An 18,146-nucleotide genomic window follows, 5' to 3' on the forward strand; every position below is an offset into this window, starting at 1 on the left:
GGCCTTAGCTTAATTATCCTTCCTAACCCTCAATGCATTGCTCAAGCCTGAATGAGGTACTGTTTTCCTGCCCTGCATAAGTAAAATCCCCCTACCCAAAAATAAAAATGATGATCATAGTACCTCAAATTTAAACTGATCTGAAGCTGTCCCTGCTTTTGGCTACTGCTGTGGAAGAATTAACGCAATCATTTACCTTCTGACCTTTGAACTGTGGCAGTAGTACCACTCAGTCACGTGAAGCTGAGCAGAGGGAAGACGGAGAAATGATTTCTTCAAAAATGGTGTTGGAACATCATCATTTGCCAAGAAGAAAGAAGGAAGCTGGGAGGTATAATACCCAAACCTGACAAAATATTGTGTTTATCCCTAATTGTTCTTTGTCCCTCCAAGTGTATTTGAGGAACATTTCAGCTTGAACCAAAATAGCTCTAGCATGGCTTCTTTGATCAATAAAAATAATAAAGCTACTTTGGTCACGTACCTCGGTTTTAATTTACACGAAAGCTGGGACATGATCAGTGAAGTAAAGACAAGGATAGAGAAAGCTCAAACAGCATTCTTCAAAATGAAAAAAAGGTCTCTGCAGTCACGACATAAGCCTAAGACTGAAAATCAGGCTTGTGAGATGTTACATCTTTTCTATCCTGCTCTTATTACCCTGAAAGGTCTTATTTTCGGGGAAACAGGGTAAGACTCAGCCAGTTTCATGACTTTGGGCCAATTACCATAAGACTCTGAGTCCTAGTCCCGCCTTAGGTATGAATGCCAATTGGGTAACTTTTGAACCAGTCATACTCTCTCAGCCCAACCGACCTCACAGGGTGGTTGTTGTTGTGGGGAAAATAGGAGGAGGAAGGAGCATTAGTTATTTATAAAAACAATAACAGCAGAAGAAAAATAAAAGAATTATTGGCTTGACGCTACCAGGGCTGTTCCCCCTTTTGCTTCTCATACAAGAGGAAAAATAAGCAATAATAAGCATGAGTTGTTTTCTATGTGCAAAGTAGTAAGAAAGAAAATAAATGTATAATTCACATCCAATCCTGCCATCCCAGATCTCTAACCAGAATCAAGCGATGAAACAACTGAATTGGGAATCATGCAACCACATTTTGGGAAAATGTATCCTATAAATTTAATGACAAACCATCAAATCATAGAGGCATGACTTTGCATTGGGAATAATAATAATAATAATAATAATAATAATAATAATAATAATAATAATAATAATAATAAGAAGAAGAAGAAGAAGAAGAAGAAGAAGAAGAAGAAGAAGAAGAAGAAGAAGAAGAAGAAGAAGAAGAAGAAGAAGAAGAAGAAGAAGAAATTCAACGATTATGGCACAAACCAGCAATGGTAATTCCAGTGGTAATCGGCACACTGGGTGCTATTCCAAAAGCACTGGAATTACATTTAAAACAGTTAAAACTTGACAAAATCACCATCAGTCAAATGCAAAAAGCTGCATTGCTTGGATATGCACGTATATTACGAAAATACGTTACGACGTCCTAGGCCCCTAGGTGGGGCCCGACTAGTAATCAATGCCAAATCCAGCGAAACAACTGGCCACTGTGATACAATTGTATAATAATATAACTTTAACAGTTCCTACGTCCTTGTTTAAGACTCGAGCTGTTGAGCTACTAACCAGCCCCAAAGGCTGTGAATCTCACCAAAGATATAATAATAATAATAATAATAATAATAATAATAATAATAATAATAATAATAATAATAACAGCAGCAACAACAACAACAACAACAACAAGAACATTCTGACTCTACAAAAAACCACCCTACTTGGGACGACTTATATCCTCTGACGTTACCTTAACAGTTCCTAGGTCCTTGGTTAGGACTCGAGCTGTTGAGCTACCAACCAGCCCCAAAGGCTGTGAATCTCACCAACAATTAACCACATAATAATAATAATAACAATGGACATGGCTTAAGATGGGAACCATCAAGAAAGAAACAGAAGGTTTAATACTGGCTGCTCAAGAACAAGCACTACAAACTAATGCCATGAAAGCGAAGCTACAAAAATCCACTGACAACCCAAACTGCCGACTTTGCAATAACAAAGTCGAAACTGTTTCACATTTAATATGTGAGTGCAGCAAAATCGCACAAACTGATTACAAAGCTAGACATGACCGAGTTGCTAAATTAATCCACTGGTCACTATGTAAAAAATATGATTTACCTGTAACCAGAAAGTCATGGGAACATAAAGTGGAAAAAGTTATCGAAAATGAGAAGGTGAAGATCTTGTGGGACTTTCGAATACAAACAGATCGTCATTTGGAGCACAACACGCCAGATATCACGGTTGTAGAGGGCCGAATATCATGAAATATCGCAACCTGGTCATCAAAACTACACGGCTATGGATGAAGCATGTAACAATGATACCCATTGTCATCAGGGCACTTGGCACCATGTCCAAGAATTTTACAAGATACATCAACAAATTGCAGCTTCCTGCAATAACGGAACTGCAAAAAACTGTGCTATTCGGAACATCTTATATTTTAAGAAGGTATTTGATTGATACCTAGGATGCTGGCAGCAAACCGTATCAACCATTAGCACCAGTCACTGGTATTTGTAATGCATTTTTGAATGTTCAGTTGGTTGAGTTTCATGTTCAATGAATAAAGATAATAATAATAACAACAACAATAAGAACAACAACAACAATAATAATAATATACCACCCTACTTGGAACAACTTATATCCTCCAACGTTACCTTAACATTTCCTAGATCCTTGGTTAGGACTCGAGCTGTTGAGCTACCAACCAGCCCCAAAGACTGTGAATCTCACCAAAGATTAACCACATAATAATATACCTGTGATTCGATACTCTGCAGGAGTAATTGACTGGACCCAGATGGAGTTGGACAATTTGGACAGAAAAACAAGGAAGATTATGACAATGAATTGTGCTTTGCACCCTAAAAGTGATGTTGACCGATTATATCTACCAAGAGCAGAGGGTGGTCGAGGACTCCTACAAGTAAAGCAGACTGTGGAAGAAGAAAGCCACAGCTTGAATGATTGCATCCAGAAAAGTGAAGAACCAATGATTAAGGAAGTAAACAAAGGAGGCCTTTTGAAGACAACTAAGTTAAAAGCTGAATATAAGAAAGAAATAATTGAAAAGTGAGCTGAAAATTGGAAAAGCAAAGCTATGCATGACTAATACTTGAAAGGTATTGAAGGCAAAGCTGACCAAAAACTACCTTGGAACTGGTTAAGATCAGGAGTACTGAAAAAAGAAACAAAAGGCTTTATTTTGGCAGCTCAAGAACAAACCTTAGCCACAAGCTGCATGAAGGCAAAACTTCAACATGTTACCACCAACAGCAAATGCCGCATCTGTAATGAGAAAAATGAGACAGTCGACCACTTGATCAGTGGGTGCAACAAAATTTCACAAACTGACTACCTACCGTGTTTCCCCGAAAATACGACCTGTCCTGAAACTAACACCTTGCCACATTTTTCGCGTGAGCAAAAATATAACCCTATTCCTGAAAATGAACCCCCTGGACAACTCCCACTTCCGGCCAGGCAGAGCACCACTCACCGACTTAGCGGTATCCCGAAGGCACCAAGGGAGCTGGGAGGGGGAAAAAGGCGCTCATGTTTCTTGCCGCCTTCGGGATACCACTAGGTTGGGGAGTGGTGTTCTGCCTGGCTGGAGGGGGGAGTTTGGGATACCCCTAGGTCAGTGCATGGAGCTCTGCCTGTCTGGAGAGGGGGGTTGTGCGAGCGCCTGTTCCGCCCCCAGCCTCACCAAGCCCTGCGCAGCTCTCCCAGGGCACCGCCGTCGGCCGCCAGCGCCACACTCCGAGCATAACCTCCAAACTCCAAAACTCCGCTGCCGAGTCTTCCAGCATCGGCCAGTCTAGGAGTCCTTTCTATGGTGGGCCGGCTGCTGGACAGAGAGTCTTCTGGATAGTCTTCCAGCAGCCGGCCCACCATAGAGAACACTCCTAGAGCGGCGGCTGGCGGCGGTACCCTGGGAGAGCTGCGCAAGGGCTTGGTGAGGCTGGGGACGGAACAGGTGCTCGTGCAACCCCCTTCCCCAGCCGGGCAGAGCTCCATGCACTGACCTAGGGGGTATCCTGAATGTGCCAAGCCACAGGATCTGGGGGGTGGGCAGAGCGCCACATGGCTTAGCACCTTAGTGATACCCCCTAGGTCTGTGAATGGCGCTCTGCCCGGCTGGAGAGGGGATTTGCCGGGCGGCTGCTCGTGAGCGTGGTTACTTCATGGCTGCTTCACCTCTGAGACTGACAGGCACTTGGCCTACAACACACCTGACATAAAAATAATTGAAAAGAAAAAAGGTTCATGGTTCATTGACATTGCAATACCTGGTGATGCACAAATTGAAGATAAACAACAAGAAACAAATAACAAAATACCGGGACTTGCAAATTGAGGTTGAGTGACTGTGGAAAAAGAAATCACGTGTTGTCCCAATTGTAATTGGAGCCCTTGGAGCAATTCCTAAAGGGCTGCCTCGCTATTTGAAAATTCTAAATTTATTGGATTTGAACATTCTGATCCTACAAAAAAACCACCCTACTTGGAACAACTTATATCCTCCAACGTTACCTTAACAGTTCCTAGGTCCTTGGTTAGGACTCGAGCTGTTGAGCTACCAACCAGCCCCAAAGGCTGTGAATCTCACCAAAGATTAACATAATAATAATAATAATAATAATAATAATAATAATAATAATAATAACAACAACAACAACAACAACAACAACAACAACAACAACAACGCCGTTGCCGGTCCCAAGCCCCGATGAGAAAGGAGAAGGGTTGGGGTCAGGTTGGCAAACTGGCCCCATAAAAACTCGCCAACCCATACAATATGGTGAAAGAAACGACTAAAAATTCTATACTGCATCGGTCATCGCGTGGGTTAACAAGGACCGCGGCGGATGTTGAGGTCCCTGGGCATCCGTCGACAAGTGGGCTACAAGTGGACCAGCCAACAAAACGACAAAAATATAGTGCAGATGAAAATCATGCAATAATGCCCTGTTATTACAACTCAGAGCCAAAAAAAGAGGCTACTTAAGCAAATGTATGATTTATGGAAACAACAATATCCAGATTTAAATGTTAGTGAACAACGACTAGCAGATCAAAGGCGATTTATTATATGGAATAAAGTGTTTAGCGAAGTTGAACTTGAGGAAATTCAGGCAAAAAAAAATAACATCATAAGAGGAATTAACTGATACTCAAGACACAACTAAAGAAATCGTAGTAGAACTCCCAGAGGAAGCTGTCGGAGAGGAAATAACAACCCTACCACCAGAACCAGTTACTATTGAACCAACTGATGAACCAACTCAAAAACAAAAAGAACTGAAGGACAAGATCATGGAGCATTTTCTGGCTAGTGAGGAAAAGCAATGTTTACCATCAATAAAAACTGTCCCTAAGAAAATTTTGGGTCCTATCCTGAAAATGGTTAATGCAGTGCTTTCAACAATTGAATTGGGATCCATCTTGAAAATGAATCAGTTAATGTACAGTGCAGCTGTAATAGTCACTAATGAACTAGGCATTAAAATCAAAGCACCTAAGCACACAATGGAAAAAGTCAAAGCCAAAGTGAAAAATCCAATTAGAACAAAAAGTCAAAAAATTAAGGGCAGATGCTAGCAACTTAAAGAACATGCATGAGCAACGGCTTAAAAACAGCAAAATCATAGATCAGCTAATCAGAAGATATAGATTGGATACAAGAAACATCAATGAAGCTGTACAGATTGTAAAACAGCAGATAACAGCAATAGCTAGAAAAATTGAGAGATATGAGGCACGAATCATCCAATACAAACAAAATCAACAATTTCAATCAAACCAACGGCGTTTTTATCAAAGTCTTAATGTGAATGGTGACACCAAAAGTGAAAAACCAGAAAAGCAGGCCACAGCTGAATTCTGGAAAGGATTGTGGGAAAATGCAAAGGACTACAATAAGGAAGCAAAGTGGACACATGACTTTGAAAAAAACATTGGTAACAAACAAATGCAAGTATTAGAAATAATAACTGAGATGGTCAAAAATCGAGTAAAAAAAGTAAAGAATTGGACATCACCTGGAAATGACCAATTACATGGTTTCTGGCTCAAATATCTGACCAGTTTACATGCATTGTTGGCCAGGCAACTGAATGAAATTTTACAAAATGGTCAAATTGATGAATGGTTGACAACTGGAAAAACATACTTGATTCAGAAAGATGCAACTAAAGGAACAATACCCGAAAACTACAGACAAATAACATGCTTGCCAACAACCTTCAAATTACTCATAGGCATTATTGCAGATAATATTATGGATTATTTGGAAACAAACAACATCTTGCCAGTAGAGCAAAAAGGCAATAAAAGAAGGAGCAGGGGCACAAAAGATCAGCTCCTGATTGATAAAATGATATTAGAAAATTGTAAGAAAAGAAAAACGAACTTGAATATGGTCTGGATTGATTATAAAAAGGCATTCGACTCATTGCCACATAGTTGGATCATAAAATGCTTAGAAACAATTGGCATTAGCAAAAATATTACATCCTTCACTGAAAAGGTGATGAAACAATGGAGAACTGAGTTGGCAGTAGGGAATGAGAACTACGGAATGGTTAATATCAAGCGAGGAATTTTACAGGGTGATTCACTTTCACCTCTTCTCTTCATCATCGTGATGATCCCGCTATCGGTAATCTTAAAAAACATGAAATTAGGCTATCACGCCCTTCTCTCCCTCAGGCTTGCCCCACAGAAGCTTCCTCTATCCTAACCCCTTTTCTCCCTCAGGCTTGCTCCACAGAAGCATCTTCTATCCCCTGAATAGTAAGGTGACCAACTTTTTTACAATGAAAAGGAGGACAAAACACGTTCTATTGTCCAAAATGCTAAGGTGACCAACTTTTTTACAATGAAAAGGAGGACAAATAAATTGAAAAAATTAAATATTTTTAATTTTTAAATATTTCTTTTATTTACGATATATTTTTTCCAATTTATTTGTCCTCCTTTTCATTGTAAAAAAGTTGGTCACCTTAGCATTTTGGACAATAGAACGTGTTTTGTCCTCCTTTTCATTGTAAAAAAGTTGGTCACCTTAAAAAAATATATCGTAAATAAAAGAAATATTTTATTCATTGCAACAATAATACACTAAAATATGATATATGCATAATAAAAACATTTTATATTGTAATTATGCTTACTTGCCTGTTAATTATTATTTAAATGAGTACTTTTCCATTGAATTAATATTTTTTGTCAATGTATCATCTTCTAACAATATATTGGAAATATCTGAACAAGAAATATCCTTCATATTGAATTTTACGGCAAGTGCTGCAGCTAGAGTATCAACATTCAATCTCGAGTTCTCACTTGTCGAAAAATCATTGGCAATTAAAAAAAAACTCTTTCAACTGCTGCATTAGTTCCAGGGCAGCACAACGTAAATTGAACAAGTATAAATAAATGTTCACATGGAATATGTTCATTTTTGAAATGGCTGAAAATATCCACCCATCTTTTATCAATTTCAACATGTTGATTTTCCTATTGTATTAATTTTTCAGAATTTAAATATACATTCAGTCTTCTAATTGTCGTCTATTTTAATGTCTGGCATTTCTTTAGATAAAAATTCAACACAAGATTCAATATCTGTTCAATATACTTGCGATGAAGTAAAAAAAACATAATTAAAAACTGTTTAATAAAACGTGAATTGTACTTACCTCTGTATAATTGAATATTCACTGAGAAAGAAATAATTACCGTGAGTCATTCAATTGCCGACGTGCCGTGAGTCTACTGCGTGAGTCTACTACGTGCGTATGTGCCGTGTTGTGTTTCGGTAAGAAGTAAACAAAGCCACTTGCACGTGGCGCTCTCTCTCAAGGTCTCCTGTGCGGAGCGCATGCGTCTCATAATCGCGTCTTCTACCGCACTATACCGAGTCTTGACGAATTGTCATGTCAAATACAAATACGTCACATAACGTGCAACAGATTAGTCTTCAAATATCGAAAAGGAGGACATGTAGGAGGACACTTTTCGAGGGAGGACAGAACTTACAAAAGAAGGACTGTCCTCCCTAAAGGAGGACGGTTGGTCACTTTATGAATAGTTTAAGTAATTAAACTCAGTTCAATAGGAAAAATTACTGTGGCTGAGTGTGTGTGACATCAAGTTGGCCCCGCCCACTCAATCACATGCTCTCATTTAGCCTCGGCCACCAAACCAGTAGTAAAAAATTTTGAAACCTACCCGACGTGGGATCTTAGCTAACTTCGTAGGCTGTCCTGAGACTCAAGCTTGTTTGCCTTGCTGGCTGATGTAATTTTCCCAGGTGGCTTGTATTGAGTTTCTGTTTGCTAAATGGGTCTGCCTGAAGGGGATAGATCTTTGTTATGTAGAACAGACTGGCCCAGGCCTTAATGGCCCATTGACAAAGGTGGTGTTGTGTCCGGGCAGATGACGTCAGGGAGTTCCCTCCGACTGCCGGCATCTGCGCTAGCAACAGCCAGGTCGCGTCTGATTGGCTAAGACGCGACCTGGCTGAGAGCGGGGAAACTCTGGCTTGGGGATTGGCTGGTTCGTCTGACAGCTTCGTATAAATAGCTGTCAGACGAACTCTGCATTGATTCTCTCCTGTATTTTGACTGTGAATAGCTTGTTCAATAAAGTTGGTTGAATTCTCCTCACGTCTCCGCTCGCCTTTCGTTCGAACTTAACACTGGCGACGAAGGTGGGATACCGCCGCTAACCCACCGAAACCCACCGAGCGTGTCATTTTGCCACAATCGCACCGGCGACCCGTTCCTGGCCGGCCTAGCTCGTTCCTGAGGAGACCATGTCGGCAATGCCAACCTTCGTGCCTTTTGGCTGCGACGGCGAGACGTGGGAGGCATTCATGGAGCGCTTCGAGTGCTACCTCATAGCCAACGGCCGTCGCGACGTTCCAGACGACGAGAAGTGCAGCTTCTTCTTGAGCTGTTGCGGCACGCCAATGTTTAGCGCCGCTCGCTCGTTAGCCGCCCCACAGCCAGTCCATTCTCTGGACTGGGCGACATTAACCGAGCGTCTTCAGCGCCACTACGCCCCCACTCCATCCTGGGTGGCGAGGCACTACGCTTTCCGGCGTTGTGTACAGAAGCCGGAGGAGTCGGTGAGCCAGTTCCTCCAGGCGCTTCGCACCGCGGCGATGAGGTGCGAGTTTGCCGACCTCGATCGCAACCTGACGGAACAGTTCGTCAGCGGCGTAAAAGACCTGCGCCTTCGCCGGCGGCTCCTGTCACAGGCAGACATCACGCTGACTGGGGCCATCGAGCAGGCAAGGGCGGCTGAACTCTCCGACGAGTCAATGGCGGAGATGTTCAACCTGCCGCCCCCGCCAGGCCGCACCTGCCTGGTGGACGAACTAGTTCCCTTGCCTAATGACTATCCTGAAGAGGGAGCGGTGGCGCGCATTGGCCAGTCCGCCAGAAGACGCGTTCCTCAGCGAGCCCGGGAAGCTGTGCCCGCTTGCCTTGGCTGTGGAGGCAACCACGACCGCTCGGGTTGCCCTTTTAAAACCGCAATTTGCCGCCGCTGCCTGAAGAAGGGACATTTGGCCCAGGTCTGCCGAGCGCAGCTTCCCTTGCCACAGCGAGCAGACGACGTCCCGACCACAGCCGCCGTTAAACAGCGACCGGGAGGCCGTGCTGGACGACAGCAGCAGCAGCAGCAGCAGCAGCAGCAGCAGCCTTCGCGCGGAGGCTGCTACGCCGTGGACGCAGACTTCCACGCCAACCCCGCAGAGTTGGCCTTCCACACGGGTGCAGGTGCGGAGCGCATCAAGGCGTCGCTCCTCATAGAAGGCTCCCCCTGCACCATGGAGGTGGACTCGGGGTCGTCTCGATCCCTTTTGTCGTGGACAGAGTTCTCCCGCCTCTGTCCAGGCATCTCAAAGACCCAGTTGGCCCCTCCAGACGCAACCCTACGGGACTACCAGGGGACTCAAATTCCTACCCTGGGTTGTCACCTGGTGCGGGTGGAATACGGGGACTATTCGGGGTGCCTTCCTCTACTAGTTGTAGAAAAGCCTTTACCGGCCCTCCTGGGCCTTGACTGGTTCCCGGCACTTGGCCTATCAGTGCACGGGATTAGACAAGTGGTGGCCACGCCTCCCGACGTGGCCGACGTCCTTGCCAGATTTTCTGATGTGTTTGATGGGCAGCTGGGGGCGTATAAGGGCACGCCCATCTCCTTGAACCTAGATCCCCAGGTTGCCCCCATTAGGCTGAAGGCCCGTAGGGTGCCTTTCGCTTTGAGGGCAAAGGTTGATGCGGAGCTCGACAAGCTCGTCGCGCAGGGAGTCTTGGAGCCGGTGGATTACTCCAAGTGGGAGACCCCTTTGGTCATCCCAGTTAAGGCGGATGGGTCCATTCGCCTCTGCGCCGACTTCAAATCCACCATCAACCTTGCCCTCCAAGCGAACCCCTATCCAGTTCCGGTAGTGCAGCACTTGCTCCACTCTTTGGGGCAAGGCTGCATCTTTGCGAAGCTGGATATGGCGCAGGCCTACCAGCAGCTCCCGGTGGATGACGAGGCGGCGGCTGCGCAGACCATCGTCACCCACCGTGGAGCTTTCCGTTGCCGCCGCTTGCAATTCGGCGTTTCCGTAGCCCCGGGGATCTTCCAGAGCCTCATGGAGCGGCTGCTCCATGGACTCCCTGGCGTGGTTCCGTATTTCGATGACGTCCTGATCGCCGCTAGTAGCCGATCGGGCCTCATCGAAGTACTGGTGAAGGTCCTCGAGCGTTTCAGGGGCTCGGGCTTAAAATTAAAGCGCAGCAAATGTTCATTTGCTGTGCCCCGGGTTGATTTTCTGGGCTTCACGATTGACGCCCAAGGAATTCACCCCACCCCTTCTAAGGTTGCAGCCATCAGGAACGCCCCCACGCCTGCCTCCAAGACGGAGCTGCAGGCGTTCCTTGGCTTGCTTAACTTCTACGCGCCGTTCTTACCGCATAAGGCGTCACTAGCCGAGCCGCTGCATCGGTTGCTCGACCGATCGGCAGCCTGGCGCTGGGGCAGCCGTGAAGCGCATGCGTTCGCGGCTGTCAAAGACTTGCTGACGTCAGAGGCAGTCCTCGTTCAGTATTCGGACAAGCTGCCTTTGACTCTTGCTTGTGACGCCTCGCCCGTGGGTTTGGGGGCGGTCCTGAGCCATGTGCTGCCCAATGGCTCGGAGGCCCCCATAGCCTTTTATTCCCGGACACTGACTTCTGCGGAACGCAATTACAGCCAGATCGACAAGGAGGCTCTGGCTGCAGTGTCAGGGATTAAAAGGTTCCACGACTACCTCTATGGTCGGCACTTTACTTTGTTCACCGACCATAAGCCACTCCTTGGGCTTTTGGCAGGTAACAAGCCGACCCCTCCCATCCTGTCACCGCGCATGACCAGGTGGACAGAGTTCCTAGCTGCATACAGCTATACTCTGCTCTACCGCCCGGGCAAGCATTTAGGGCACGCTGATGCCCTCAGCCGCTGCCCCTTGCCCGTTGCTGACCCCCCGACAGTGCCTTGCCTGTCGGTCTTGGCCATAGCAGATTTGGATCTGCCACTCTCTTCCGGAGAGGTGGCCTCAAAGTCTAGGGCTGACCCTGACCTGTCCCAGGTCATCCTTTGGGTCCAAAGGGGCTGGCCTGAGGGTCCGGTGCCAGAGCACCTTCGTCCCTTCAGGGCCAGGCAGTTGGAGCTGTCACTTCACAGTGGGTGCCTCCTGTGGGGTGACAGGGTGGTCATTCCACCCAGCCTGCGCCATCAGGTGCTATCTCGCCTTCATGAGGGCCACCCGGGCATAGTGCGTATGAAATGCCTGGCGCGCAGCTATGTCTGGTGGCCTCGCATTGATGACGAGATAGCCGCCTGGGTGGCCGGCTGCTCCTCCTGCCAACATTCCCGACCGGCGCCACCGGCTGCCTGTCCTAGAGAATGGGAATTGCCTCGTGGTCCTTGGTCCCGTCTTCACGTGGATTTCGCGGGCCCCTTCAGAGGCCAGGTCTTCATGGTGGTGGTGGATGCATATTCGCGCTGGGTGGAGCTCATCCTCATGAGGTCCACCACAGCCGAGGCCACGATCAGAGAACTGACTAGGCTTTTCGCCACCCATGGCGTGCCGGACGTCATTGTCTCTGATAACGGGCCTCAATTTGCATCCACCGCGTTCCAGCTGTTCCTGGCCTCTCAGGGCATCCGCCATGCCCCAGTCGCCCCATACCATCCGGCTAGCAATGGCCGGGCGGAAAGGGCGGTCCGCTCGGCCAAGGAGGCGTTGGGCAGGATGGATGGGGCTGACTGGCCTTCAAGGGTGGCTGCTTACCTCTTGGTACAGCATGCCACTCCTTGCCCCCTGACCGGGAAGTCTCCAGCTGAGCTGCTGATGGGCCGGCGCCTGCGGACCACCTTGGATAGGTTGCACCCACTCTATTCAAGCGAACAGCCTGGCAACCTGGGGCCCCCTTCCCGCACTTTCCTCCTGGGCGATGCTGTTTGGGCTCAGGCATTCTCAGGGGCAGTTAGGTGGGTGCCTGCCACCGTCACCGCCATAACCGGCCCCTGTTCTTACAGGGTCCAGCTACATGATGGGACCGAATGGCGGCGGCACCTGGATCAACTGAGGCGCCGCCTGCCCAGCACCAGCGACAACACCCCCGCAAGGTCGACCATCAACGTCGCTGCGCCTGAGCCCTCCAACGTTCTGTTCCCTGGTGCCCTTCCACCAGATATCGTCCGGCCGGTCCAGCTGCCCGGGGCTTCCCCATCCTTGGACGCCGCCTCCCGGCCGTCCACTATTGTGGGGGTGTCGCCCGTTAGGCGTCAGCCTCCCGGGTTCCAAATGGCCTTCCCCGAGTCAGGCCAGGCCTACCAACAAGTGCCCAGCTCAAGCCCGCCTTCGGCCGCGCCCCCTCGGCCCTGCCTACCTGGGCCTGGTTTTCCTCCGTCAGGGGTGGGCCTCCAAGATGGCGCCCGGAGCTCCACTCCCTTGCGGGAGGAGCTTCCACGGACACCACCTTCCTCTCCGACGCCTCCTGCCGAACTGAGGCGTTCTGGGCGGGTCCGGCGCCGCCCAGAATATTTACGTGACTACGTTTGTGCGTCGCTTGCACATGCGCAGTCACTGGGGGGGAAGGAGTGTTGTGTCCGGGCAGATGACGTCAGGGAGTTCCCTCCGACTGCCGGCATCTGCGCTAGCAACAGCCAGGTCGCGTCTGATTGGCTAAGACGCGACCTGGCTGAGAGCGGGGAAACTCTGGCTTGGGGATTGGCTGGTTCGTCTGACAGCTTCGTATAAATAGCTGTCAGACGAACTCTGCATTGATTCTCTCCTGTATTTTGACTGTGAATAGCTTGTTCAATAAAGTTGGTTGAATTCTCCTCACGTCTCCGCTCGCCTTTCGTTCGAACTTAACAGGTGGGGGAGCTGAGTTTCTGTGTCCCTTTTAGAGGAAATATTCTGCCCTTTTAATGTTTCCAAAATATTTCAATTTCTAGTAGAGGGGTGAGTTTTAACTTCCCACAAGTTCCTGCAAGATATGGAGTATATATCAATATAGATCGTAAGGATACAAGCAACCAAGTTACAGTCCTACATACATACATACATATTCCAAAAAGGCTGGCACGAACCTAACTTGCCAAGTTACAAAGCCCTTTATTTAGGATTGATTTTTATATGCACTCTTTTAACAGAGACGAGAACGTGCTTGTGAGTCTGCGTGAAATGATTTTTAACAGTCTGTCCCTCTACAAAGGGATTCCACGCTCGGTCGCTTTGCTCGCTAGGGCGCTGCAAGCGGGCGGAACGTGGCTTTCCCGGGCGGCGTTTCCTGGGGAACTTCCTCTCCACGGCACCCGCCTCGCGCCGTTGCCCGGCAACGCCAGTCAACTCGCTGAGGTTTTGAGCTTTGGGCTGGCCTGGCCGGGAGCGTTGCTGAAATCGGTCCCCCGTGCCGCAACGGCCGAAAAGAAAGAGCCCTTTTTCGTACGACGCCGCCGCCATGCTAGCCGGCACGGAGGACGGCCTCTCCCTGACCATCGCCCAGATCGTGGAGAGGCTGAAAGGCTCCGGACTTCACGCCCAGTTGGAGCGACAGGCTCGGGTGAGGCGGCTTGTGCCGCGCTTTGGGTTCCTCCTCCCCGCCGCAATCATTTTTCCTGCCCTGCCCCGCCTCCCCTCCTTGCTTCTTGCTCAGCTTTGCGATCGGGAGGCTCTTTCTCAGCTCGCTTCTTAAGAATAACAAACGGAGATTTTTTGTTACTGGCTGCCGGTCCATGCATGCAATTACAGCATCTTTCTAAGTCTCGGAAAACCTTGCAAAATAATAGCGACAGCAGTGTCATTTCCTCCCAAGTCATTGCAATAATAATTAGAACACTAAATACGTGTTTTCCTCCGAAAGCATTCATAATCTGTTCCCTGTTAATTCACTGCAGTAGCAAAATAATAATAATAATAATAATAATAATAATAATAATAATAATAATAATAATAATAATAATAATAATAATAATAATAAATTTTTCCAGGGTGATTCACTTTCACCTCTTCTCTTCATCATCGCGATGATCCCCCTATCAGTAATCTTAAAAAAAAATGAAATTAGGCTACCAAACAGCCAAAGAAGCCGAAAAAATTTCGCATTTATTATATATGGATGATTTGAAACTCTATGGAAAGTCAGAAATAGAAATCCAATCATTGACAAACACAGTCCGAGTATTCAGCACCGATATTTCAATGCAGTTTGGCATGGAAAAATGCGCCACTGTATCCATAAAAAGGGGCAAAATCACTGCGTGTGAGGGAATTGAAATGCCCAATGGCCAACTAATTAAATGCAACAAAAATGAAGCCTACAAATACTTAGGCATTCTGCAGTTGGATAACATCAAGCATGGAGAAGTAAAAACTATTGTCAGGGGAGAGTACACCAACAGAGTTGGAAAATTTTGAAATCTAAATTGAATGGTGGAAATACAATCAAGGCCATAAACACCTGGGCAATACCAGTTATAAGATACACAGCTGGTATAGTTAACTGGACACAAGCTGATTTGGACATTTTGGACCGAAAAACCAGGAAACTAATGACAATGCACTACAGTTTACATCCACGCGGTGACACTGATCGACTATACCTACCCCGAAAATCAGGTGGCAGAGGATTATTACAAGTGAAGCAAATAGTTGAAGAAGAAAAACATGCGCTGGCTGATTATTTAAAAGAAAGTCAAGAACATCTATTAATCGAAGTAAAGAACAAAAATCTATTGAAGGCCCAACAGACGAAACAAGAATACAGAAAAGATGTGATAAAATTAAGAATGGAGAGTTGGCAGAACAAAGCATTGCATGGCCAATTTCTGGAAAACATAAAAGATAAAGTGGACAGTGAAAAAACTTGGTTATGGTTAACAACAGGTACATTAAAGAAAGAAACAGAATCACTAATCCTGGCTGCGCAAGAACAAGCTATCCGCACAAATGCCATTAAGGCCAAAATCGAAAAATCCTCTGATGATGCCAAATGTAGACTTTGCAAAGAGGCTGATGAAACTGTTGACCACATACTCAGTTGCTGTAAAAGAATCGCGCAGACTGACTATAAAATGCGGCACAATTCAGTGGCACAAATGATCCACTGGAATTTGTGCAAAAATTATAATATTAAAACAGCAACAAACTGGTGGGAACATAAGCCTGAAAAAGTTGTCGAGGGTCAGATGGTCAAGATCTTGTGGGATTTTCGCATACAAACGGATAAAATACTGGCGCATAATACACCAGACATCACACTGGTTGAGAAAAATAAGGTTACAATCATAGACATCGCAATACCAGGTGATAGCAGGGTCGCGGAGAAGGAATATGAAAAAATCGCAAAATACCAGGACTTAAAAATCGAAATCCAACGATTATGGCACAAACCAGCAGTGGTAGTTCCAGTGGTAATCGGCACACTGGGTGTTATTCCAAAAGCACTGGAATTACATTTAAAACAGTTAAAAATTGACAAAATCACCATCAGTCAAATGCAAAAGGCCGCACTGCTTGGTTCCGCACACATATTACGAAAATACGTTACGATGTCCTAGGCCCCTGGGTGGGGCTTGACTAGTAATTAATGCCAATTCCTGCGAAACAACTGGCCGCTGTGATACAATTCTGTTGATGCAATAATAATAATAATAAACAACTGGAGCCCTTGGCACAATACCTAAAGGGCTACCTCACTATTTGGAAATTCTAAATTTACCAGACTTGAACATTCTGATTCTACAAAAAACCACCCTACTTGGAGCAGCTTATTTCCTCCGACGTTGGTTAGGACTCGAGCTGTTGAGCTACTAACCAGCCATTCATTTATTAATGAATTGTAACAGTGATACCTATTGTCATCGGGGCACTTGGTACCTTGTCCAAGAATTTAATAACACGCATCAAGAAATTGCAGCTTCCTGCAATAACACCAGCGGAACTGCAAAAAACTGTGCTACTTGGAACATGTATATTTTAAGAAGGTCCTTGTTTGATACCTACGACGCTGGCAGCAAACTGTACCATCCATTAGCACCAGTCAATGGTATTTGTGATACATTTTTAAATGTTCAGTTGACTTTCATGTTTAATGAATAAAAGATAACAATAGCAACAATAATAATTTAATTTTATTATTTTTTATTATAATAACATTTTACCATGTTCCATTTTTAAGATGTGTAAAATACATCAGTCTATTTGAAGCTGATAATAATACTTTTAATATATTGAGTTAATTAGATTTTTAAAGACCAGCATAAGAAGAGTGGGGTACAATAATTAAAAAAGCATAATAGATCTAAAAACATACAAATTCTATTTATATACATAAATACACACACGCACACACACACACACACACAGAGAGAGAGAGAGAGAGAGAGAGAGAGAGAGATGTATTTCTGCAATTTCTATATTAAATTATAGAGAATATTTACAAATAGAGAACACTCAGGCACATTTATTCAGACTGGTGCCTCTAATAAAAAGTATATCTTTTTTGCTATTTGTTTTTTGAGGAGGGATATAATTGTGGAATTATACTGCATGTTTCTTTATTATAGGATACTTAATTTCAATTATTAACAATTTTTGAACTATTAGAAATTAGAATCTGGTAATATTTAAAATAATCTATATATCTGTAAAACAATTGAAGATTTTCTTTAAAAAACTAAATATTTTTTTTCATTTGAACCACCAGTTATCCCCCCCTCCCCCCCAAAAGTACATGGTGCACTTCTATCTTCCAATCTGGAATTGTTAGCTGAAATAAGATACATAATTTCATCAGAAAATCAAAGTTGATGCATTAATGTTTTATAACTTCTCATGTAGATATCCATACAATTTACTCAGTCATAATTTAGCACTAGCCAACCTTTAGAAGCAAGGAAATTAACTTTGAGAAATTGTATCTCTGAAAGATGAAACTCCAAAGCCATTTTTTGTAATGTCTGTATTATTTTATGAGCTTTCCATTGCTGTTTCTCTTTTACAAATCTCCTCTGATAAAACTCAGGATATTCTTTTTGGCTTCCTAATACTGACAAGTGGGATGCGATGATGGCTCAGAGCTAAGATGCTGAGCTTGTCGATCGGAAATGTTGGCAGTTTGGTGGTTAGAATCCCTAGCGCCATGTAACAGAGTGAGCTCCTGTTACTTGTCTCATCTTCTACCAACCTTGCAGTTGGAAAGCATGTGAAAAATGCAAGTAGAAAAATGGGGACCACCTTTGGTGGGAAGGTAACAGCGTTCCGTGTGCCTTTGGCGTTTAGTCATGCTGGCCACATGACCACAGAGACGTCTTCGGGCAGCGCTGGCTCTTTGGTTTTGAAACAGAGATGAGCACTGCTCCCTAGAGTCGGGAACGAACCTTTACCTTTAATACTGACATGCACACATACCTAGTACAGGTAATCCTTCACTTACAATTCATTCATTTAGTGACTGCTAGCAGTTACACCCTGAAAAGAGTG

General features: G+C 45.3%; 1 protein-coding gene across 4 annotated transcripts in view; it reads left to right on the plus strand.

The window, feature by feature from the left end:
• Positions 1 to 14,027: 14,027 nt before the first annotated feature.
• TBC1D19 (TBC1 domain family member 19) overlaps positions 14,028 to 18,146 on the plus strand; it is a 90,687-nt gene continuing 86,568 nt past the window's right edge. For all 4 annotated transcript variants that reach the window (XM_081958912.1, XM_081958913.1, XM_081958915.1 and 1 more), the window contains exon 1: positions 14,028 to 14,226. In XM_081958912.1, coding sequence (XP_081815038.1) covers positions 14,125 to 14,226 — 102 coding nt within the window. In that variant the 5' untranslated portion in view covers positions 14,028 to 14,124. The remainder of the gene's footprint in view (positions 14,227 to 18,146) is intronic.

The sequence above is a fragment of the Natrix helvetica genome (genome assembly GCF_964273705.1).
Source record: "Natrix helvetica genome assembly, chromosome: 7".
NCBI lineage: Eukaryota > Metazoa > Chordata > Lepidosauria > Squamata > Natricidae > Natrix > Natrix helvetica.